General features: G+C 37.7%; 1 protein-coding gene across 1 annotated transcript; it reads right to left on the bottom strand.

Moving 5' to 3' along the window:
- Positions 1–117: 117 nt before the first annotated feature.
- LOC142979419 (frizzled-10-like) lies at positions 118–24,799 on the bottom strand. The gene is made up of 2 exons (XM_076124305.1): positions 24,449–24,799; positions 118–1,638 (listed from the first exon to the last, which is right to left on the bottom strand). Exons 1-2 carry the CDS (start codon positions 24,623–24,625, stop codon positions 268–270), a joined length of 1,548 nt encoding a protein of 515 aa, XP_075980420.1. The 5' UTR covers positions 24,626–24,799; the 3' UTR covers positions 118–267.
- Between the last annotated feature and the right edge of the window lie 469 nt (positions 24,800–25,268).

Below are 25,268 nucleotides of genomic sequence, written 5' to 3'. Positions count from 1 at the left end.
AACTTAGATTGACTGCTTGATGACTGATTTGTGGTATAATGATCTAGATTCTATTCAATAGGGGATTCCAATCAAAAATCATTTTTCAATCAGTGTGAGGGTAATAAAACCAAGAAATTGATATAAAAAACAACAGTATATTATAATAAAATTTACATTATTTACAAGTTTGTACAAATATATCGAGAGCGCCTTCACAGAAGGCATAATTAGACACTTTACACAAGTTATAAATACGAGTTCGAGTTCATCTCACGTCACGACACGTCACACGCGCGACACGTGCAGCGGCCGCTTGTAGTAGGGGTGATGCGCCCGCAGCAGCGGCGGGGCGCAGCACGGAGCCTTGCGTGGTGGACACAGCGCGCGGCGCCACACGGCCGCGGACTTGCGCGACCACGCCCACGCGCCCGCCGCCACGCCGCACGACAGACACAACATCACCGACACGCCACTAGCGCCCGCACCTTCTTCCACTTTCCCTGCGTCCAGGCTTACGAGCAACGCGAGTCCAGATTGAGTTTCCCTCAAGCGACCTTCGATCACCCTCGCGCCGGTGCCCAACGCGGCTAGAACGAAGTACAGCAATCCAGCCGCGGCAGCTCGTGCTGCTAGTCTACCGACCCTTTTCGCTCCTCGCGAGTCTAACGCTCGTCGGACCCTCATGATACCAGGGCAGGCACCGATAGCTAGCGCAACCGACGTCACCAGTAATGCTCCTCGAGGAACTCCGACTAGCGCTGCAGCGGCCGCATCCGAGATTCCGCAAGTTCCGGTCAGTTCGTCAGCGGTGACTCTCCTCAGCGCGAGAGCGGCGGCCGTCCATGCACCGGCCCAGCCCCATGACACGGCGTGAAGGTACGCTGCGGCACGCTCCAGAGCTTCGGTTGACCACTCACTGGCAGCAGTAAGGTACCACGCTACGCACGCATTCGCGAACCACGCGTCCGCCGCCAACGTGAAGTAGTATGTCAGCGAGAAGAACGCCACACACGTGGGTGATGCCAACCCGTCGACGGCTAGCGTGGTGCCGGCACAGGACACCATTTTAGCGCCCAACCAGCCTCTTGTTACATGTGCTAGCGCGACGATCGCGTGACAGGCGGCCATCCAAACTACAGGACGCTCTGGATATCTGTATCTTGAAGGCTCCGCGCAGAAGGTTAGCAGCGCGAATGACGTTGACAGGAGTGAGAACCAAGCCAACGTGTTCATCCAGATCTCTGCTTTCCTCTTGTCTCCCTGACTGTACCGCGCGTGTTGTCCGCACGCCGGCCAGCACTCTCCAGTAGGTGCTCTCGTGTGTGCCGGCGGACACCCATGATCCCTAATCTCGTGATCATGGAACGGCCAGTGGGAAGGTGGTGGAGGTTCAGGCTCCAACTCGCTGGCGTTGGGTGGTCTCATGCACAATCTTCGATCAGCTCTCACGGGAAAAGCTGAACAGTCGAGCACGACGGTTGGCAGCATTTGTTTGAGCTGTTCCTTGCAGTCATCGACGACGGTCTCACAGAGCGCCCTGCACGCGCTCACTGAGCCCGACACCTCCTCGGAGCAGAGCGGCGCGAACGCCGAGCACAGCAGGAAGCGAGCGTGCACTGAACAACCGCTCGACAAGATACCCGCGAACGATACCATCTGAAACAATACAAAAAAACATTTAAGAATCTAGCTAGTTACATGACTATTTTTAACTTTATTCTAGTCTGTGATGGATCACTGAACGCAAGAATATTAAAAGAATTTTGCTTTAAATCTGCCAGAGGCTTCGAAAAGGGTTCGAGAGTTATTTTTATTTACCTATCGTTAAACGTTCACAAAGGGCAGTATTCTGAAGCTCGGAGGAACAAAAAGGCAGCAAATGACAGGTTGAGAGACAATGGCAAGGTCGCCGGAGAGACTCGTTTTTGTCCAACAAGAACGGATGTCACGCAATCAAGACGAGAGGGTGAAGGATTGTGCCGTTCGAGCCGAAATTATAATTGCTTTTGGGAACATTTTATAGCGTCATTTCTCTTTATAACTTGACGCAATTACGTATAACAAGAAGTCTATTGGCGCCTGCGCTGTTCTTCAATATTGGTACTTTGCGTACTTTCGAATGCACCTTCAAAATGTGCTTACACAATCACACCTTGCATTAGAGAGGTATTTGCACGTTTGTAGGTAGAAATACCTAGCGCAATCATTCTCAGGTCTAATCCATAAGTAAGCCAACACCGTCGGCACTTACACAGCGGCTAGCTACTCAATTTATCGAATTCTTTGTACCATGTAACGGATACAGGGTGTCTAGTTCTCACTTCTCGAGTTTCATATTTCCTATTAAGCATAATTGTCGATGTCGTCGTTCCGCGACAACTATTATGTCCGTATTCTATTAGAAATATTTAGAGAAATTATACATCGATGTATATGGATAAAAGTATGTAGATGCTCCGAATCGCTTTTTTCTTATAATTTAAACAGAAAACATTTTAGGAAGTGTCTTTTAAGTTTTAAGCATCAGCATTAATTTAACTTAACGGTTGTCTTCACATTAGGGCAGACATAAGACCTTTTTATTCTTACAAAACAGCTATAATAATAACCACAAACTCCGAATTTTAAAGCTACCTATATTATTTCCGTTGAAAACAGACGCTCATTTTAGTCGGCGCAATCGTTTCCAAAGGCTTTTTTCAATGGATGTCTCGGCATTGTTGTAGGATAATTGCCTTCTGCTGGGCAAGCAGGCAAGCTACGCAAAAAACGTTATTTCACAAAACAACCGGCCTTGGGACGGATTACAAGAGCCCAGAGACCAATTTCGTCCCGAGTAATTTGAAATGGACTCGTTGAATCGTGAACGTATCTTAGTAACTCTAATTATGGTGCGGACGAATTAAAAAGACACGCCGATAGAACGTTCTCGTGAGAATGTCGCTACTGGTTCTTATATTTGTTTTAATTATTATAACTTTTCAAATTATAAGCCTATAATTTAGTATAACCAGTTTCAAGTTACGCAAAAATATGTTGATCTTTCAAAGGCGGAATAAGAAAGTTTGGTAGTTGGTAGCTTATATAAAATAGCGCTGTAGGTAACATACGGATCCCCGGCGGTCGTACATAACACGTAATTCTGCGATCAACACTTGAATGTCAATTACACCGCTTCCAACAATCGATTAGTGTCGATGTAATCGGTAATCGGAATCGTTTCCAACTGACATTTGACGCCGATTCCCTGTACAATTTAGAATGTTGTCGTTGACATTTTATATTATATATCAACCTAGCCTTTCTTCCAAACTATGTTGGAGTCGGCTTCCATTTTATACGCAATTTAAATAAACTTTTGTCATTACATTTGAAAAACACGATCGAAATGCATTTGAAATCTTATCATATCGTATTGGTAATATAATGTTAAGCTCTTAATTCAGTGATATCTAAATTCCTCTTTATTGCTCTGATTATTGTATGCAAACCAGACCAATTATGCGTTCTAACCTTGACCTAAATAATGTGTGGTATAATGAACATACAGAAGAAAGAAAAATAATTAATTTTGAGTGTAATTTAAGACTAACGAACTCTATGTACTGTTTAGTTCCCGTACAGTTACACTTAAAAAAGTAAGTGGCTGTGTAGTATCCCGATAAATGTCTGGTTTCTTTAGCGCATAGTATGACAATGCCTTTAAATCTTTTAAAAACTTATCGTGCTCTTAAAGAAGGAATGTAAAGCCTCTACATTCCGGTTGACTTCACATTAAAGAATGATCTGACATAATAGCGCCAATCGTAACAAACACATCGCACTATTACATATAAAAAGTTTAACAAAACATTTTAAACTAATCCGTTTTTTATAATATTAGGATTATTCTGAAGTACGTCGGTTACCTGTGTTGATCCCATTAGAACGGTAGATCGCATTCGAACTAACGTGATTTTTTTCAAAACGTTTCGTTTTACGCTAACAATTGAGCGCAAACATCATTGTTTGCGTTCGAAAAAGGTTTAAGCCGGCGGCTTGACTGAAGTTATCTCTCTTAAGGCCATGTTAGTTTAACGTTATTTTAATATTTATTCAAAGAGATAAACATTATGTCATGGATAGTTGGACTTTTTGGACATAACGTCATTGTTTAATCTATAAAAATCGACTAAAGTTAAGTTAAATATTAATAAAGGTAGGTTCTTTGGTTTAGTAGACAAATATTGAAAAATAATTAAGGTGCGCATCTATTTACCTTTAACAAGACGACGATACATAAACCAATTTCAAAACTAGAAACGCCGGCAAGAAGTAAGTACGACTAAAATCTTTTCCTACCAGATGCCTTTCATAAGTGATGTAACTAAATAACCTTTAGAAACGAAATTTAGCCTTAAGGCTAATCGAAAGTTTAATCAGTACATTATAGAATTTAACAGTGAAATCTTGGCCACAGCCGCGGGCATATACTATACTAATTAAGAAGCGCAATACCTCTTAATTCTACTCTGTAGGTAACCAATACCGGCAAGCTCTTGATAAATAAACCAAGCCTTTATGGATTAAAAGTGGTTTGTAAACATCCCCTTAACAAACATTTGCTCACATGAGTGCCATCGGATGTTTTTGGATCACATACAAGGGTTTCCATTGATATAAATACCGAGATTACTTCACACAAACCAATTTAAACCTTATTTCTATAGTTATAAGATCTCTAGTGTATGTAAGATGTTCAGGGTTGTAATTGTTTACTTTAGCTGATCCATTGAGTTAGTTCTCGGAGTTGTATTATTTATTTGCTTGGATAAACATTCGATAGTGCCGTGGCAGGAGATTGATTGATGACGTCATGTTCTCCGCCGCACAAAGCCGCGCCACACCATTTAACTGTTCAAATAAACTGAAACCTATTAGTGGAGCTCTCAAGATAACTGAAGCATTGATTGATTGGGAAATTAATTCCGTATAAGAATAACGTTATATTTTCTAAAATAGGAAGTGCTCGGGCGTGTCTTGATAAACACTTGTCATCTATTTTGGTAGAAATCGTAAATTGTTCACAAAACTTTATACTCTTGTTTGAAAGCGACAGTATTCGTCTACGAACAACAAAGGACGACAGGCCGCGACAAAAAATTAATTACCGACATGTTCCGAAAATAGGCGAGTGTAGCCGACGCGCCCTGCGCATGCGCAGCTTTGATGTCTTCACGGGACAGTTGATGGGTGTACCGACCGGGCCGCGTGTGATGGCCCGTGTTAAGATTCTTAGTTAATAATGTATACGGAGTAGTGTTACGTGAGGAGGAACGCGTTACAGGAATTTACAGGGAGATCTATCTTTTGTTTTTATTTTGAGTGTCACTGAAATAAATGTAGAGATAGAGATTCCAGGATTACACAAACTATCGAGAAATCAACACCTTACAAACTCTACAAATCGTAAAACCATACCTTAAAATTAATACTTAAATTAAACATTCTTCCGAAAAATACTGGCATAAAAGCGGTCCTAGCATCATTCCTTGCGGAACTCCAATTCCGACTACTGTAATAGTGCACTCAGTGTAACACAACACATAGCAATATGAATTGAAACTTCAAAGGCGTACGGATAAAGGCCACGATGTACAGTTTGATATAATACCGAGAGCCGATCAAAGACTCACTCATACTCATACATTTTCTTTTGAAGAATGTATTTGATATAATGTTATACTAGCTGACCCGCGCAACTTCGCTTGCGTAAGATAAAAGAGAATGGGTGAAATTTTTCCCCGTTTTTGTAATATTAATTACTGGTACTCTGCTCCTTTTGGTTGTAGCGTGATGATATATAGCCTATGTCTTTTTTCGGGTATCAAAATATCTCCATACCAAATTTCATGCAAATTGGTTCAGTAGTTTAGGCGTGATTGAGTAGCAGACAGACAGACAGTTACTTTCGCATTTATCATATTAGTATGGATTATATATCTATGTTATAATAGATCATTCGCGGCTATATTTTATTAAGTGGTGCGGTATCGGTTTGATATAAATTGCTTTAATGATTCATGGATATAGTAGCAGTTTGTGGTTTGGTTACTTTGGTTTTTAATGGTTTAGAAACGTTTGTGGTTTCTGAAATGAGGGATTGTTTTCAAATTATCTTAATGAGTTCTTAATATTATTACGAATAAATGTAAATTGACTTATGTGTTTGCTAATTTTAATAATACATACTAGTCTTTAGTACCATCAATCATTAACTGAAAATTGCGAAAGTATTCTTTAATAAAATGTTGTAAGAACATAATCGTAACCATTTTTGAAAACAGGTACCATTTCACAGAAAAGCTCGAAAAATTAGTACGTCAAATTAAAATACTACTATTTTCTTAGTTTATTTACAGGTAGCATGTCAAAATCACAATCAACAACACGATTATATGTAAAACTGAAGTGTATGTATGTATGTTACCGACCAGTGGGAACTACTGGGCCGCTATCACAGCTATTTATCTATTTATACAGTGTAATGGTCGCTGCAGTGCTATTTATCACTTCATTAGCAACGGGCCAGCCCTTTGAAGTAATGCGTGGATAAAACTAACTCAGGGCTGTCACACAAGGAGTATTGATAGATATTGACTGAATAGAGAATACCTATATATTAATGGTTAAATTGATTGTGTTGCAATATTTTTTTGTTGTTTAATTAACAGTTTATTATAAAAAGTTGTTGAGCTAGTTTTTTTTATGAATTCATGTTTACGTTTAATTAAATACTATAAATTGCGTGTTTTCTCATAAACGTGCATTGTAATCGCTTACAAGTTTTTTTGTGTTATGAAATACAATTAAAACGTTATAATTGTATTTAATTACGAAAGGGTTGTACAGCCCTGTATAACGGCAACATCAAAGCGTTCGTCGGCGGGTAAACAGACTGAGCCGCGGAGTGACGATCGTCATAAAAACTCGACTACAAACGCGTTTATTTTGATTGTAACCCCCCCTCCCTTCACCCCCGCCCCCTCAGTTATACCACGTGCGCCGGCGCAATTGATTGAACAATGTTCGTGGTAATTAATCCTTTATAATGTGCCGATTTTTTGCTACTTACTGTCGTGATTTTGTTGTAAAAAATGATCGTGTCAACGGTTTGTCGTCTGTTTTTTAGTCGCTGATGACTTCAGAGTGGCTTTTTAAGATTCGTGTTACTAAAAAATATTTTGAAGTATACTTTGTACTCTTTTGTTCTGTATAAATAATAATTGTATAATTTCAAAGATAAGCATTTTTAAACATAGTTTCACACTTCAGAGTGGCTTTTGAGATTCGTGTTTCTAAAAAAGATTATGAAATATAGTTTATTCTCTTCTATTCTGTATAAATGGTAAAATATCAAGGATAGATAATTTATGACATTTATTTTTAAAGTCATTTGATAGCTAGTAACACTCTTAATGAATTGAATTTAATTGGATAAAGGTATACAAGTAGACGCTGTGTATACGGATTTCAGTAGGGCTTTTGATAGAGTCTCCCATAAAATACTAATTAAAAAGCTGGCCATGTACGGTATCCATGGTTCACTCCTTGACTGGTTCCAGTCATACCTAGACAATCGGGAGTTCTATGTTGTCGTTAATGGTTTCCGCTCCGCTCCTCACAAAATTGAATCAGGCGTCCCTCAAGGTTCCCATTTGGGGCCTATTTTATTCAACATTTTTATAAACGATGTTACCACCTGTTTCCATAATACTACTGCATTCCTATTCGCCGACGATATGAAAATTTTGATGAACGTTACGTCTCTTCAGGACGCCTCACGCTTGCAACAAGATTTAGATAGGCTCTACGAGTGGTGTTCACAAAACAATATCCAACTAAATTGTGGAAAATGTCTGCATATTAAATTTAGCCGGAAGATAAAAAACTTAAATACAGTTTATAATATACATGGAACCGTTTTGACTGAAGTCAACAGTGTTAAAGATCTGGGAGTTTTATTAGACAGTAAGTTAACCTTCATACCGCATGTTGACAGTATTATTAAAAGGGGATTACGCACTTTGGGATTTGTGATTCGCAACACTAAATTGTTTCGGAAGATAGAGACAAAAGTTACTTTGTACTGCAGCTTAGTTCGTAGTATTCTCGAATACTGTAGTGTAGCGTGGCGGCCACACTTTGCTACACATTCTCTTAGAATAGAACGCGTCCAAAAAAGGTTCATAAACTTCCTCGGGTTCACAAAAGGCAACATGTTAAAAAGAAAGTCTTATACCGACAAACTAGCTTTCTTTAAACTATGGTCCTTGGAAAAACGGAGAGATATCCTTGACCTAAGATTTATTTTCAAATTACTCAGAAATAAAATTGACTGCCCCAACCTATTAAGTAAAATCTCCTTTCGAGTTCCTCGTAGCACACCAAGAAAACCCATCACACCTCTAATGCCACCCTTCCGCCGAACCAAATTTGGTTCTTCTTCCCCTCTTCCACGGTTATCTAAGTTAGTTAACGAATATAGCGACCTCAATGATATTCACTCGGACACATTGGCAACATTTACACGCTGTTTAAATAAAATAAAATAGTTACTACGTAAAAATTAGTTCATACAAACAAATGTAATCAATTAACTTTAAGTCTCATTTCCCAATATGTAACGTAGCTTTGTTATAAAAATGCATGCTGTGTTTACCTGTAATTAGATATACAGTAGGCTAATTTAAGGATAAATTATATTATGTGCTCCTTTTTATGTATAACTGTTATATCTGTTGGTGAACCGAAAATAAATAAAAAAAAAAAAAAAAAAAAATTGAAGTACACAATAACTCCATCAGTCCTTAATTTTAATACGCACTTCTCAAGACATCTTCATTCCGTAAATTCAATTTCAAAAGAAATACATCAACGCAATCGACTTGAAAATCTCTCACTGAGGTTATTGACTGTTCTTTATTGACCTTAATTGGTTTATTGGCTTCATGTTTAATTGATTTTATCCAGTATCCCACATGAGAGCCGCCGGTTTCTGTGAAACGGTAGCCTCGAGTTATAAACTTACTATTAAATGAGTATTTATGCGTCAATTAAACCACTCCGAAGATCAATTAGTAAAAAAACAAGCGCTTTTCTAATTTACAATCTTATCTTGAGCAATTTAAGAGTATATTTTTACACAATTTTAATGAGAATAAAAGAAACCTGCTGGGAATCTGTAATTAAACTGTCGTTTAGTTACTTTATGTGGCAACACTTGCATAAATATTGCCAGTGGTGAATAAAATATTATTAACCTTTAAAAATATTTCTTTATAAGTATATTACTTATTGCTTGCTTATTAAAAGTATCTAATCATGCGCAATTAGTCGCCTTCCCAGTCACTTAACCTAGCTGATAGTTAACAACTTAAAAACGAGTTCTAGCCTGGAAGCGTTTACAAGAAAAAAAAAAAAGCAATTTAAAGATACACCTCTACGAAAGCCAGTGGTATCATCATGGCAACGTCTAAGTTAAATTGGTACTAAGGCTACATCATTAATTTGTGCGATAAATCTAAGACTATTTAGTAACTGAGTTTTTTAATGCAATGAACTGAGTGCTGAACTGCTGAAACGGCAACAAATAACCCTACTTTTTAAGTCGATTTATAATCCAGGTAAATGAAACTTTTGTCGATTTATATGATGAATGATACGATTTATATGATAATGAAGATAAATATGTTTGATAGCGTTAATTCTCTTCAATAAGTTAATAGCTAAAGTTTTTCACACAACAATCTATATTTAGTACCCGATCACAATCGTAGCAAGTTCCGCTAGCCGTATGTTATCCTTCGTACAGTCGACCTACTTATTGAAACATACAGCTGTCTCTCCTCACGACCGAACTTCCGTCTTACATGAAACACGGACACTTTAACCACTCAGTCAGTCATTACACGACACAACACCGAAATAGCAACACGAAAAAACAATTATCATTTTTCGTAGTAACTGATGAGTTAAGTCGTATCCATGTCGTGTCGGCGTCGTGTCGTCACTACATAGTATAAAGCAAAGTCTATGTCTGTATGTATGTATGCTTAGATCTTTAAAACTATACTATACTAATAATAGAGTGATTCAAGAGACAGGTTTATTTGTATAATGCTTTATTAAGCATTAAGAATCCCCTGTTAATTTCAAGGCTTTTTTCAAAGTCGCAAATAAAGACATTTCTTTGGCGCTTAAATCAAAACATCAATCATCACCCAGCTGGTTAAAATATCCTTAGTTATACGCGAGCGAAGCCGCGCGCGTCCACTAGTATAATATAAACTGCGGCAGGATTGAATCATGTGAAAGCGCCCTCTGTTCCCCATCACGGATTAATTGGCGGTTTACGGCCCGAGCTGCGCGTGCGTCGATTTACGAGCGGACGGCTTTTTTATTGTTTTGCTTTCCAACTAATCAACGCGGTAAGAATGTTTCATGATAACGTATTGTTTTGGTGTTAATCAGTACTTGAGTTGATATATTTGAGGTCAACAACTTGACGATAGATCGAACACGCTTGGACGACAATTTTTGTGTTGAATATTTGTTTAAATTTTGAAGCTGGTTAAGAAATGCTGAAACTTTACTGGATTTTTATTAACTCGCAGTGAAAATTTTGCCTTATTGGCTCTTTTCTCGTATAGTGCATCGCAAGAAAGGATTTAAACATATTAAAGAATAACTTTCAGTCATTTTTATCTACAGAAAATATATTTCTTAACATTAAGTAGAGTCATCATCTAAATCTATACTAATATTATAAAGCTGAAGAGTTTGTTTGTTTGTTTGAACGCGCTAATCTCAGGAACTACTGGTCCGATTTGAAAAATTATTTCAGTGTTAGATAGTCCATTTATTGAGGAAGGCTATAGGCTATATATCATCCCGCTACGACCAATAGGAGCAGAGTAGCAATAAAAAATGTAACAAAAACGGGGAAAATCTTGACCCATTCTCTCTTATGTGACGCAAGCGAAGTTGCGCGGGTCAGCTAGTAGCCCGATAAAATAACGATTCCTTTAATTATTTCCTGTAGAATACAGTAATACGTTTTTATAAATCACTAGCTGACCCGCGCAACTTCGCTTGCGTCACCTAAGAGAATGGGTCAAAATTTTCCCCGTTTTTGTAACATTTTTCGTTGCTACTCCGCTCCTTATGACCGTAGCGTGATGTTATATAGCCTATAGCCTTCCTCAATAAATGGGCTATCTAACACTGAAAGAATTTTTCAAATCGGACCAGTAGTTCCTGAGATTAGCGCGTTCAAACAAACAAACAAACAAACAAACAATCAAACAAACAAACAAACAAACAAACAAACAATCAAACAAACAAACAAACTCTCCAGCTTTATTATATTAGTATAGATTTCTACATGCAAAGCCAGTTGCATCTCAAATCAGATCGGTATGTGTCCTACAAAATAGTTTATTTCGCTGCGAACTGAAATAGCTAGCTCGCTGACATTCCGCGCTACTACACACACTATAACTCTATAGCTACAAGACGACAGTTGAAATATTGGAATACGTAGCGTTACTTCCCTAAGATCTTAGTTAGAAGTTTGATCAAAGTAAATTAACTAGGTACTTGCAAATGATAGTGAAACAGTGTCATAAGAACTATTGCTTAGTGTTAATAGCTCTACGTAAATGACATAGAGGTTATTTGTTATTTAACTTGGCCGATATAAACTATAGCATTTGCAGTATTTTTTTCAGATTTAGATTTGTGTTCCAAAGTTGGAAAGATAAGTGAAATTTTCGTGTAGAAATGAAACTGAAGTTGTAAGCCTACATGTTGTTGTTATTTAATTGAACTTAATATTAAACATTCATTTAATTTGACGTTATCTACATGATGTTTGAAAGCTCTGAGCTACCGAGTCATTTAGAGACTGATATTTGTTATATATGTAGAAAACTACAGCTATCCAAGTCTGGAAAGTATATTTAGTAAGTAGTGAAATGTCATAATTGTGTACACATGTTCACCGTTACTGACACAGTCATTAAGAGAGTATCGGTAAACACACGGACATGTTCTAGGACACGCACTAAACATGGTATGCACATTATAGTAACGACTTCAAATAGAAAAGAAAAAGTAACACAGTAGAGGACCCACTTAAAGAACATGGCCGAAAACTCAAGAATAACCAGGAAAATTCCTACTAATGTTATAAATGTGAAAGCTTTGAAGTATGACTGATTGTATGATTGTAACTCTTTCACGAAAGAACGAAGGATTTGATGTTTGGTACAATGACAGCTTTTAACCTGGATACATAGGATGATTTTTACGCCGGGTTTTTTTTACACGCGGACTAAAATATAAAGTCTCTAACTCAAGGACTTATATACTTTCTCCTCCTGCATCATTCAAGGTGGACACCCTTGCCTAGCAATGGGACAGTAATGGATTAATTTCTATACCAAAAATAGCTCCTAAAAGGATAAACTTTGTAGCTAAAAAAGGCAATGTCAGAGTTACCAACATAACCTTAAAATAATAAGCCTCCGTGGCGCAGTGGTTTAGGTCGCCACGCCGATACCACGGCAACGGGAGGTCGTGGGTTCGATTCCCACACGGGACAATTATTTGTGCGATCCACAAATAATTGTTTCGGGTCTGGTTGTGCTTTGTGTCCGTTGTTTGTATGTTTGTAAAAGTCCCCGCGACACAAGAGCAATTCTTAGTGCGGGAGTTGTCTTTTAAAAAAAAAAAAAAAAAAAAAACTGTCAAAATGTACATACAAAATGTTCGTAAAACGTGTGATAAACACTGTGACATTTACTCAGTGGCTAGATGAAATAGATAGCATTACTTAGTCTTTAGAGTGAGGTATTTAATACCTTTTAATGGCTATAGACACCTGACGGTTAACACTCGTTATGTGGTAGAAAATACAAACATTTATGCATTAATTAACGCTTAAAAGTTAATGAGATGCTTGAAAGCTTTTCACTATGTTGTACGCGTGTGTATAATGAAGTAGTTGGTTTCCTAGATTAAAGATTATGTGAAAATTACTTCTATAGTATTATGGTGAGGGAATTTGTACTATTTCTTTTACAGTAAACGTATTTATAACAATTTTTATGGCTAGGGGCTTTGTTTTTTACAGCAAATGTATTCTTAAGAAATTTTGTCGACAGTAACCGCTAGTTATATTTATTTCAATTTGCCACACATTACTTCATTTTGATGTTGATGAAACTTGTTTGAAATTTAATAGTAGGAGCTGCAACTTCTGTTGTATTCCACGCGGCATGGCAACACAGACAACCTGATTGCTACCAACCACACCGCAAAACAAAAAAACCTCACAATCAAAAACATTTTATAATATCCGTAACACGTTCTTACGAGTTATATTCCAAAATCCAGTGGAGAATAACCGCCGTTCGGTTCCCCGTTGAAGCGTAGCTAATTCATAATAATCGTACGACGCTCGTGACTATCGCTGATGGCATCCATTTACCACGCCAAAAGATACAACAAAACCACCATATCACCAAGACATAGAGTCTAAAATCGTCTGGGATAAACTTAGTCAAAGTTATCATCATTTTGCGTTCGATGAGGACCTTATCTTAAGGTGTTATGGTTTAATTTAGCTTGGGTTTTCATGGGTAATGTTGCAGATGGTCAGATTCGTTGCGGCGGCTTCTTGAGAAAGACAATCGTCCCGTGATTGCGGCTGGGCTCTGATGCGTGTTAATTCATGAAGATATTAAAGGAAATTCTGTCCGGAGTGATGACCTCTCCATGGCGGTAATACGTTTTAAAAGATTTGTCGATGAAATTGAATCGATGAGCTGACGATTAGAGTTTGATGAAAAAAATCGATTAAATCCGTCGTTTTATGTGAATCTGTAGACGTTCCGTTAGCAGCTATATTGGACGATTTAATGTGGCGATCGTAATAAAAAGTATTACGACTTATGAGTTTAACAGTTGAAGTTATAATAAGTATATAACTATATGTGCGGAATACTCGCAACCGGCGATCCTGTATGACAAGATGTATGGATGTGAATTTAGCAAAGGAAGTTTGTAAGGAGACGTACCAACTGTACCAAGTGGCGTTCTCTGGTCTTTGCCTAATCCTATGGGAACGGCGCCATTTTATCTGAGCTTGTATGTATGTATGTAGAAAGGAAACTATTTACTAAAGTGTTATTGCAAAATATCAACCAGTCGTTCGGGATAGTCGGTAGAAAACCAGGCCTTTGTAGAACAATCGAACTCCGGCAATAAATAACAGTTTCAAACAAAGCGATCATTAATTGTGTAGTTACAATGCTTGAAACGTGTTGCTATTAATATATTGCTATCTAATAAACTATCTTCGTGATACTATTATAGAGAATAATAAGTAATATAAATTGTCTGGCCTTCGAAGACACCTTTATAGTTTCAATTTCTGGGTCTCTTATGAAATTACTATTAAATCAAACTAGCTAACGCTTATTTATTACTCTTTCACGAAAAAACTACTGGGCAGATTTTAATGAAATTTGCTATCCTGATGGCTTTTTACCTGGATTAACACGTAGGATACTTTTTACCCCAGTTTTTATTTCATGCGGACAGATTCGCATGCAGAAGTGAGTTCGTTTATAAAAAAGGTATGCATTTTTATTATGCTATATATTTTTATTATACATACCAGTTTTATATTCTTTTAGCCCCTAGAGTCATAACATAACATTATAAAAATTCTACAAGATACATTCTTATATTTTTCACACCATTTCCCGTCAAATACCTCAGCCAGCAATTACCGCGGCATACTCTAACATACCTACATAGTTATTTACATAGAATGAGCCGTTTTAAAACTATTTACATATTTAGCCGCTAAAATATTGTGTGAGCGTCACTAGGGACGGCCTGTGTCGGTATATTGCGTTCTTAACACTTGCTAAGTATTGTGAGAATTGGTTTGTCAACACCCTGTATATGACGGTGTCAGGGCTGCCAGTAATATGCTTAATGTGGAATTTTGATTTATAATGTTTAATGTAGTTCTAAGAGGTATTTAAGTGGTGCGATGATGTTTATTTCATTGGTTTATTCAGTAATACTTGTAGATTCTGTATTTCCCGATATTAAGATGTGCTGAAATACCATATTGCTATATAGTAAAGACGAAACTAGGTACTTGATAGTATCTAATATTATATATTTAAATGTTAAAGCTTTTGTATTTTGTTAATCCCTAACAGTAACACAAAGTAATATGTCATCGTTATTCACGTATTTTAAATATTTAATACAATATTATATAAATGTTAAAAATCTTTATAAAGCTTATATAAAGCCACAAGGTCACCGAAACATCGTTAAAAATGTATTTGAAGTCTTTACCAATATTCAACGAAAAATTCTAACAAGCAATTAATTGCCCAAAAACGATGTGTGATTCATCTCTACAATTAATTACAAACAATGTATTAGTTTATATCATATAATATATCAAACAGCAATATGTTTTTAACAATACATTCCAAACTACAGCAATTTACTGATCATCCTTTGTTATGACATAATCGTCCAAATACAGTGCATATAAAATGCGACACTTGTAGATAACAGATAACGTTATAGTCCGGCAACTTAGTAGAGAGCCTTACATTGCATGATTCATCTTACCTTCTAAAGTATAATTGAGGATCAGGTGTATGAAAATCAAAATCAAGTCATTTAAGCATTCACATTGGTCGAAATATTGACACTTATGACGTTACAATAACTGAATCATAAAGATCGAAAAATCGAAAGCGTATCGGGCACACAAGACTCTCTATTAAGTTGTCGAACTATAGCGTACATCTCACACATTTTTGTCACGTCACTATCTATAAGACACAAATTGCGCGACTATTTTACTTTATATATTTAAATGTCACACTGACATGTTTAGTACCTTGTTAAATTTATAAGTGTTAGTTCCTAGTATATTTTATCGCTTAATTCAATATATTTATGATAGAACATTTTTCATATTTAATAATGTGTATTGGTACACGCGCTGCTGAAGTAACGAGACCGATTTCCTAGAAAAAGCTAAAGTGTTTTTCTTTTAGAATTTCTAATACTCGAAAGTTTAATCTCAATCAAGTTCATTTATAACTTTTGATACTTTTTGAACCTGTTACTGGCCCGCTATTGGGCAAGGATCTTCTCCTAAACGGGGTAGGGCTTTGAGTCCACCACGCTGGGGACTTTGTTCCATGCCCTCAAGAACTGTGACAAACATTTGGCATGCAAGGTTTCATCAAGATGTTTTCCTTCACCGTTAGAGCAATACATAGGTAATGATTAATGGACTTGGTTTCTATCTTAAATATAGATCGAGAATGTGCTACTAATATTATTTTACAATTACTATTAATCTATTATATTATCAGATGTATTCCGCTTCCTAAATAGTCACGATTATAGATTACAGAACATAGTTTTCACTGCAATGAAAATCACGACGTATAAAACTGTACATTCACGTTAAGTCATTACGTAATAATAAAACGCGACTGTCGACAAACATTGTCCATCAAGTACGATGTACCAAGATAATTAGACTACGAATAAAGCTCGGCACTGAAGCCACGACTAATAAACGCAAATGGATATAAATAGTCGCGGCGTCTGATAAATTGACTTTTTTTGCTGTACCGCCATTAATTCTAGTCAGACGAGGTCTTTGCTGCCGCTTTATTAAACTTCGGTTTATCAAACAGCAATCATGGAGCTAAAAATACTTATAATCAGTATTACTTTACTTTCTATTTAAACCGTAACCCTCTTAGTATAAAAGATTGATGCTCTTACTTGTGCATTTCGTACGTAATTTTGACACCAAACTCGAGATGAAAGTTTGAGCATTGAGTTATTAACAGAAGAGATTGTCGTTGAACCTACTTTTAAGCCGATACTAATGTGTGAATACATAACTTAAAAGTGAAAATTTACGTAACTAAATTCTAAAACGAAGATATACCAAGAAGACTCAACATCTATCGTCACAAACACGACTAGTTCGTATCAAATTGTCCGTTACTACGTCCTATATCTCCGTGAGCGACGTCCGGGTATAAAACTAGACAATTATTCTCCTCTGTATCGTGTCGTCTCGTTGATACACATGATACGTGCCCGCACGGCGCCAGCTGTTATCAACTGATAACGCTAATTAGGACACCCCGAGATGAAGAGCTTTCAGACATTCTTTAACTTTAAAGTAAATATTTATGCTGTGAGTAAATGGCTTCCTTAATTAATGTAAATTAAATGTTGTAATTATGTTAATAAAGATTTAGTTTTATTGTTATTATATTTTGTACACACTTCGAAATACGGTATGTCATATTATATTTATTCGAAATACGGTTCTTGATTTTAACGCCTTTGTAAAGTGTGAAACTAATTTCTTGGTCTAAAGAATCGATGCTAGAAAATAAGTCTGATGACACACAATGTGAGAAACACAAATATTTACAGGAAAAGTTTCGCATTAACGCAAAAAACATGGTACATTTATAACCGCAAATAAAAACGTCCATGTCAACATTACACTGACACCGTTTATTTGTTTTCAAACATCGTCTGCAACAGCTTGCCAAAATATCTCCGTCTGTAATACCTCCACTACACGTCAATTTTACGTAAAACAATCATTTTATGAGAACGATATGCTCTTTAATTGTCATGATTTTGACATTTTGCCGCTATAATTCATCTGTCGAAACAAAACAATCAAATAAATCCGGGACGACAAATAAAATTAAAAACAATGCGCCTTGAATTTAATGTTGTTTATCAAACGTGCCTAGATGTCCGCGGACGATGGCGGCGTTACAGAACCGCGCGGCATCTAATTAGAATAAAATATTCAGCGCAAAAAATAAACTCACACCATTAACAAATCGCTAACGTCTTTATTAAAAAAATACTTTACATAATCGCGCAGTTTCAATGCAAAAAGCTCATGTCCGTGGCTTACTAAAATGAAATGATATTTAAAATATTCACAGATAATTTCAATAGTCATCATAAAAAAATCTCACGATCCCATAAATACGTAGAGTGAGATAAAAATCTCGATTTATTGCATCTGCTGCGATTAGCGGCGGCCATTGCCGGCCTCTAATGACTTTCTATTGCTTTCCACTCATTATTTCATAGCTAGCGGTCACTGGCATATCGCATACAGCCGCCACAGATAATTAATAGTATTGTGAGGGGAGAACTTCTACCGCTTGTGATTATTACAACGTTAAAATACTGTAATACGTGTTTTAACTTGAGTAGTAGCATGAAATTGCAATACGAAATGCAAGATAAAAATAATCGTTGAATGTTTTTTTTAAATGAAACCACTGAGCTTGGTAGTTCGGACTCGTATTCTCGCGGTGTACATTAATTTAATGCTACTTTATGTCTTCCATATACTGACATATATTATTATGGAGCCGCAAGTCGCTAGTCTCAATCTCCCCGTATCTCCCATCGGACATTATATTTATAACTAAAGATATACATGTTAATTCAGTCAGACAGTTCTCCTTAATTGACAAGTATAGCGAATAAATTAAACGGCGTGTGCGTGTCGCAGCATTTTCTACTATTCATTTGATAGTTAATTTATTTTTAAACACATGTAAAACTCGATGGCGGTGAACAAAAAGGTTTTAGCCATTCAACTGGTATGGCAGTTAACGTATGCGTCCATGGTGGAAGTGTAATTGACAAGAGAACGAGCCGGCGTTGTCGTGAGCGGAGATAAACAGTTTTTAATGGTTATTTATGCGCGTGCGCCGCTCGCTACGACCGTCCTCTAAAAGGCACGGCTTGAATTAAATACTCGCCAATACCGCCAACCTTTTTAAACTGTTTTAATCGATTACATTGTAAGGAAACGTTCGAGCACTGACCCGTGTTTAGCGTTCCGTGATTCGATTCCCATACCGGCCGCTCTCTGCCATCATATCTCGATATGCATCGAGTGGAAAGAGCAGACGTTAATTTAGCTTATTTATTTAAGATTTTAAGGTCGATATTGCGACGTGTGGGCGGTTTACTAATGAATGGTAATGCAGTCAGCTAAATGGCTTTTATTGGTTGTAATCGAGAATCGCTTTGAATAGTAATTTCTTGCAAATGTTACGTTTGCGATAATACAAATGAATCAGAGTTATAATCGATGTTGATAGGACAGGCTATGTCTTTGCTAATCGACAGATAGAATTATCAATTTAAAATCAATAGAAATACTTAGTAATCTAGATAGGAATCTAATAAAAATTGTTCTACTTATAGTTGGTAAATAAATGTACTTTTCACAGAGACATTGAGCCGATGGCTTGTATAGATGATAAGTGTTTTATCAATCAACGTCGTTTGATATCTTAGATCATTAACTAAACGTTAGTAAGATAGCGCAGTGGAGCACCCTGTATCTGTAGCACTCTGTATTATCTGTGGCAGTCAGGGCTGATCACCAATACTTAACCGGCGAAGTCATTTATGGAGTCTTATTTGTTGCTTTTTGATACACATTAATAGGCTTACTTTGGAAATAGATTGTTTTTACATATATTATGTATCTTTAGACTAGACCATATTATTAATTTACTAATGTCTTTTGTACCAAGAGTTAGGTATCTTACAATTCAACCTATCGAAAACTGAAAACTTTACGATACGCATTAAGCTGTAAATACCAAATACTTTCCTCTTGCCATTGAAAAGCGATACAAACTTAGTAAATTCTCGGTTTCCAATCTTTTAGTAAAATCACAGCCCTATTCCCTATACAGTGTGTAGCGTATCAAGCAAAAGATACAACTCGGATTCTTACTAATTGGGCAGCATTCCTCTCGCCTCATCCTCGGTCACAATGGGCCCCGGTCCTGACGATGACTCGCCTTTTCCCACTCTTCAGTTCGCACTAGTATTAAAGAATTTGCCGTAGTTTTTTTTATTAACGAATGATGATTAAAATAACCGTACAAAATACTGTTCCAACGAAACGGTTTATAGTTATTTAATTGCAATGCAGAAGCAATATAATAAAAACTCGTAATTAAAAATGTCTTAATCCTTACGTACTAGGTTTTAAGTACCGCTGCATCTTAGTATTTAAAGGCCGCAATAGCAATCCAATTAGCAGATTAAAAGCGAACTAACAATTAAAAATAAACCGCTTATCGAATGAGTATCGATAGTTGCATCGACATCACATCGAGTAGGTATCGAGAAGGGTACGCATCGATCGCATCGGGTCGACGCACCGCTGCGCGCAATAAAACGAGACGAAATAAAGCGCCTGCGCATCGTGCGGTAATCGCGCGCCTTTGATCGTGCCGCCGCGTCTCGCCCCCCTCCCCCCGCGCACCGCCCGCCCCGCCCCAACGCACTTAACTACGACTTTATTACGAGTAATTTGTGATTGTTAACGGTGCAATTACTCTGTAATTAAAATAACCTTTGGTTCGAAATGAATCTGGGAAATGTTCGCCCTTTACAAGAAATAGTCTGAGACGAATCGCTCGGACTGATTTATCGTGACTTTGAAAAGTTAAACGCATTGTGGGCTTGATTAACAGTCTTGAAGCGTTTCATGATTTTATTTTAGAACTGAGCGAAAATGATTACATATAAATATTATATAACAAAAACTTGTACAACTTAAAACACCTCACAAGACCATAATAGAAATACATTAATGCATTCGTACTCAAAGTCATTAAGTACAAAAAACTGTTGGTAACATCTGACACCATACATCATTAGTTTTTGCATCACACATAAGGCCTACAATTATAGTTATTTCATTATGTGATAGTTCAAAGCGACGGCTGAGAAGGCATAATACGAGCGAGAAGACAAGCCCCGCGGCGCCCGCGCACGTAAAACGGCAAAAACGAACCGAGGAACTCACAAATTGCCGCCCCTAATTACCTCAGGTAGGCGGCCGCACAAAGTGTACCTTTTTTACTATAAAAAGTGCTAAGTTATTCAAAAACAGGTCCGGCGTTCACCAATAAATATGATTTCGAGCATCACATGTATAAATTAAGATTTTACTTCGCCTCTTCTAAAAAATAAACCACAATCGATCAAGTTTTTGCAGAATTAATTAACTATACGGCTCGCACTTCTTTGTTCGCTGACATTTATTAACCAGGAAACGGTGTAATGCGAACAAACATAAAATACGACATAAAAACCCTAAATCTGACGAATTTAATTAAGAAACATATGAGATATCAATCAAATTGATCTCAAACGAGACGCCAGACGAAAATAACGAGCATAACAATAACGAAAGAGGATTCAACAGCATTAAAAACTTTCTTTCATCCGTGAGACACCGGGCCTTTTATGTCGGTGCATTATACTCACATACCTGCGCTAATGATAGGGTGCCGGTTCAAAGAATAACTCTGGGGACTTGTCAATAACACCTCACAGCTGTACCTGAGCCGTGGTCCGCGCCTCGGCCGCCTCGCCCGCTCAGTGCTCACACAACCGCTCGTAATAACACAAAGACACCGGCCAATGTAGGGAAATGGGTTATCAACTTGTGCGCAACGAGTTTATCTTTCTTCAAAAATACTTTATTGTTTTATTGCAATCGAGATACTCCGTTCAAAACATAGCATTGTTACGTAAAGAAAGGTTTATGAATATTTAAAAAACTAACCTATTGTTTTAATTGTTCTGTTTGGAGCCCATTGTCCGGATTGCGTTCCGAGGCGTTTAACATTCCGGAGCCATGTTTTGGAAGCTATTCCCGGTGGGCTGAGGTGTATTTGACGTAGCTCGTAGGCAACGAATCGCAACACCACTCCATCATAAACTCTACAAATAACGTTCGTATTTAGAGTCAGAACCGTTTGTTAGTTTAACGCGGTGTTAACAGCGTGAGGTAAAGGTGTGGGTGCCTTAAAATTGGCTCATTACCACCTTCCAGAGAGCTAAGAGCCGGTCTTTGTTGGCCTTGGACGACTGTTTGAACGGGATTTAGAATTTGTAACTATAAAAAATATACAGAGAACAGTTGATGTGAAACTGTTTGTGGAACTCATTTAGAGGAGGATGTGTTATCTTAGCATCGAAACGATTTAGAGTTTGGCGCTGTGGAATTATGTTGCCAACATAGTACACACGTAACAAATCATCGGCCCAGAAATGTGACTTTAATTGCCCAATCTAAAGGTGAACGGCCGGCGGAGTGCGCGGCGGGAGCGAGCGCCGCCCGAGCTGCCCGTGAATGGACCGGCCCACTTCCAGCCGTCCAGATTCTAGCCGCGATATACTTAGATTAACTTATGTTAGATCTCACTCAGTTCTGGAAACACGTTACACTTTTTAATGTGGAGTGACGACATCGTTCTGTTAAGGAGCGACTAAACCGAGATCGTTTGTTAAATGATAAAAACACGCGGAACGGAGATTCCGTGAGCGATTATAACTGTTGCGAGTCGTGGTTTTTTAGAGAAAATGGAATACGAGACGGCGATAAAACGTGACCGGCCAAAATATAAATAATGCCGACAAACTATCAGATTGCGGGTAGAAAACTAGAAACATGTCTAATGACTTAACAATCCCTGTGATCTAAAGAATTTTTCAATTAAGATAGTAGTTAATACTGAACGATAAAACTGTCTAATAGTCATTACGAATATTGCTCGTCAGATAACGATGATGATCGCAATCGACGTGATTATTCATAACAGATCATCGCCCGGGAACCACCTTAATCGATGCCAATTAGAATACCAATAGACCACTTAATTACAAACAATTTAAAGCTAGTTAAAAAGCCGCAAGAGATGCCAAAACAGATACAAAACAAATGAACATGTAACATGAATGTGCAGGAAATAGTATGTTGACAAAGCATCTAAGTGTTTCACTATCGGCTTAGCAAATTTCATATATAACTAAAGATATCAGATATATTGAGTTTTAAAGCGATGCCGCCGATAAGGTGGCATTAACCGATACACATCGGCACTTAAGGCAAAGATAGCAACCATTCGATAAGGGATATAAATAAAAATAAATGGTTGCTCTTGCGTTATGCCGTTGTAAAGATATGAGTATCGACACACGCGATAGTCTGTATGAAAGTGCCGGTACTGTGTTTATTGATTTAATGCTCCATACTAACGATATTAATCCTGTGTCATTTGCAATATCACATATTTACAACGTTGAAAGCTGGATTATTACAGCGAGGGGGGCGATGGAGGGATTACACTATCTATTCTCTGCACAGCTTCAATTTGCCAAATTAGAGTCGGTCAATAGAGGTGTAAACGTTACGATGTTCGCCATTCACCATGTATCGAGTAATTTCGTGCATATTTTTTGCTCAGTCAATTAGGCGGTATGAACAGGTGTGTGGTGCGAGCGGAGTAGCGCGGCGAGGCTAGCGGCGGCGATACAAGATCGTGGCTTTGATGTGCCGCGTGATAAGAGCCGCTATTTGCCGGCCGTTATCGCGCACGTCTGTCGTTCGACGCCCACACATTATTATTTATCACGTAAACAATGCCGAACACTTTATATGGAACGAGAATTAGATTATCAACTCACATTTACGATTTTTTACAACATTACAGTCTTTATTTGATGTCATAATCGCCAAAAAAAGAACTGCGGTAGCTTTGTGTACGACTTGGAATTACAGAAAATAAAATTTTAAATTAAAGTAGGAAGTGACGATACAAATCTGAATTGGCAATCTGACAAAGACAACGTCTGCAGTTAGCAAACGAACAGGGACGAACATTCCCGTGAGAAACGCGGGCTAGCAGAACTGTCAATTTGCCACACACCCCTCAGAATGTTAGACAATGCAGTAGCGACAGACAACAATGATCGCAACCCTACGAACAACACGTTACATTGGCCAATATCTGTTACAAGCCATAAAGCGGCAACAATCAGTCGTAAATCAAAGGACAACAATAGCGCGGTGTATCGCATGACACAGAGAACATTGACGCACTGAACATCCCCTACATACAAGATGAACGCGTTAATTCTATCAACTATTATTTCTTCACCCCTCACTTCATCAACTGTTGCAATTATCTTTTTGTCGGTGTAATTACCTACGTATAAACTTAATGATTTCGAAGAAGACTCGCCAGGAAATTGCATTACGATTATTATTGACTCTTTAACTTTATATTACTCATTAAAGTTTTATACGAGCGCTCTTCGTCCAAAACTTATTTATTTTTCTATATCAAACTTGTGAGCATGTGTTTAGTTTAATAAAATATCATTAACGTCAATAGCATTAATATTCTCGTATTCATGTTTAAGTATTAAACGTTAATTCTCATTTAAAAACAGTGAGTTCTTTAATTAAAAGTTTTCTTACCGCTTCCTCGGCTTCCTTCTGGTCTTTGTGGCCCATCAGGTTGGGCATGGCAGTCCAATTGTATCCCAAATCCTGACATAGTGGCAACTTGATCTTCTCGCACTTGCCACCTTCCACCTCCTCCTGGTCTGCAGACACCAGCCACACAAACAGCAGAAAACATAAAATCCGAGCCATCGTGTGTTATTCACAAACAATATATCACCAAGTATATCATGTCATATTCAGACGAGTCAGTCACTAAATCACTGTTAGTAAACACTGCTAGATCGTAAACATTATTTTATTTTGTTATCTCCGAGCGCGCGTCCTCGCCCGTCTATAGTTCGGAGCAGACTGATTCAAATTTCGAACGCGGCGCGGCGTTTCAATTCAAAGGCAAAGGAACGAAACCGGTCCGCCGGTGCGTTCAGAAACATGCATATGTTCCGATAAAAGGTCTGAACGCATGAACAGGGCATTAAGATGAAAAGAAAAAAACGAAAAGGGCCTAATTCGTGTACGGCTCACTGCAATCAGTGGGAGTAATTTTAGCCGTCTCTGTCTTCGGTTGGCGCTCGAGTGAGACAGAGGGAACAATGAAGAACGTATAAAATTAAGTGTATCTGTCCATGAGGTTGGATTTTATTTTACGAAATTGCTGCAATAAAAGTGTTGGGTAATTGAGAGGTTGAAACATTTTATTACAAAGCTCGAACGTTACTACGATGTAGGTAGTGTTGCCGTGTACGAGGCAGGTTTGATCACGGGACCATACGGTATCATGCGTTCCAACTAACATTTCTTGCAATTTCTCCGCAGCGATCACGACGAGTAAGAA

Source organism: Anticarsia gemmatalis, chromosome 16 (assembly GCF_050436995.1).
Source record: "Anticarsia gemmatalis isolate Benzon Research Colony breed Stoneville strain chromosome 16, ilAntGemm2 primary, whole genome shotgun sequence".
Taxonomy (NCBI): Eukaryota; Metazoa; Arthropoda; class Insecta; order Lepidoptera; family Erebidae; genus Anticarsia; species Anticarsia gemmatalis.
The sequence above is the reverse complement of the archived record's forward strand: the minus strand, read 5'-3'. Positions and strand labels throughout refer to the sequence as shown.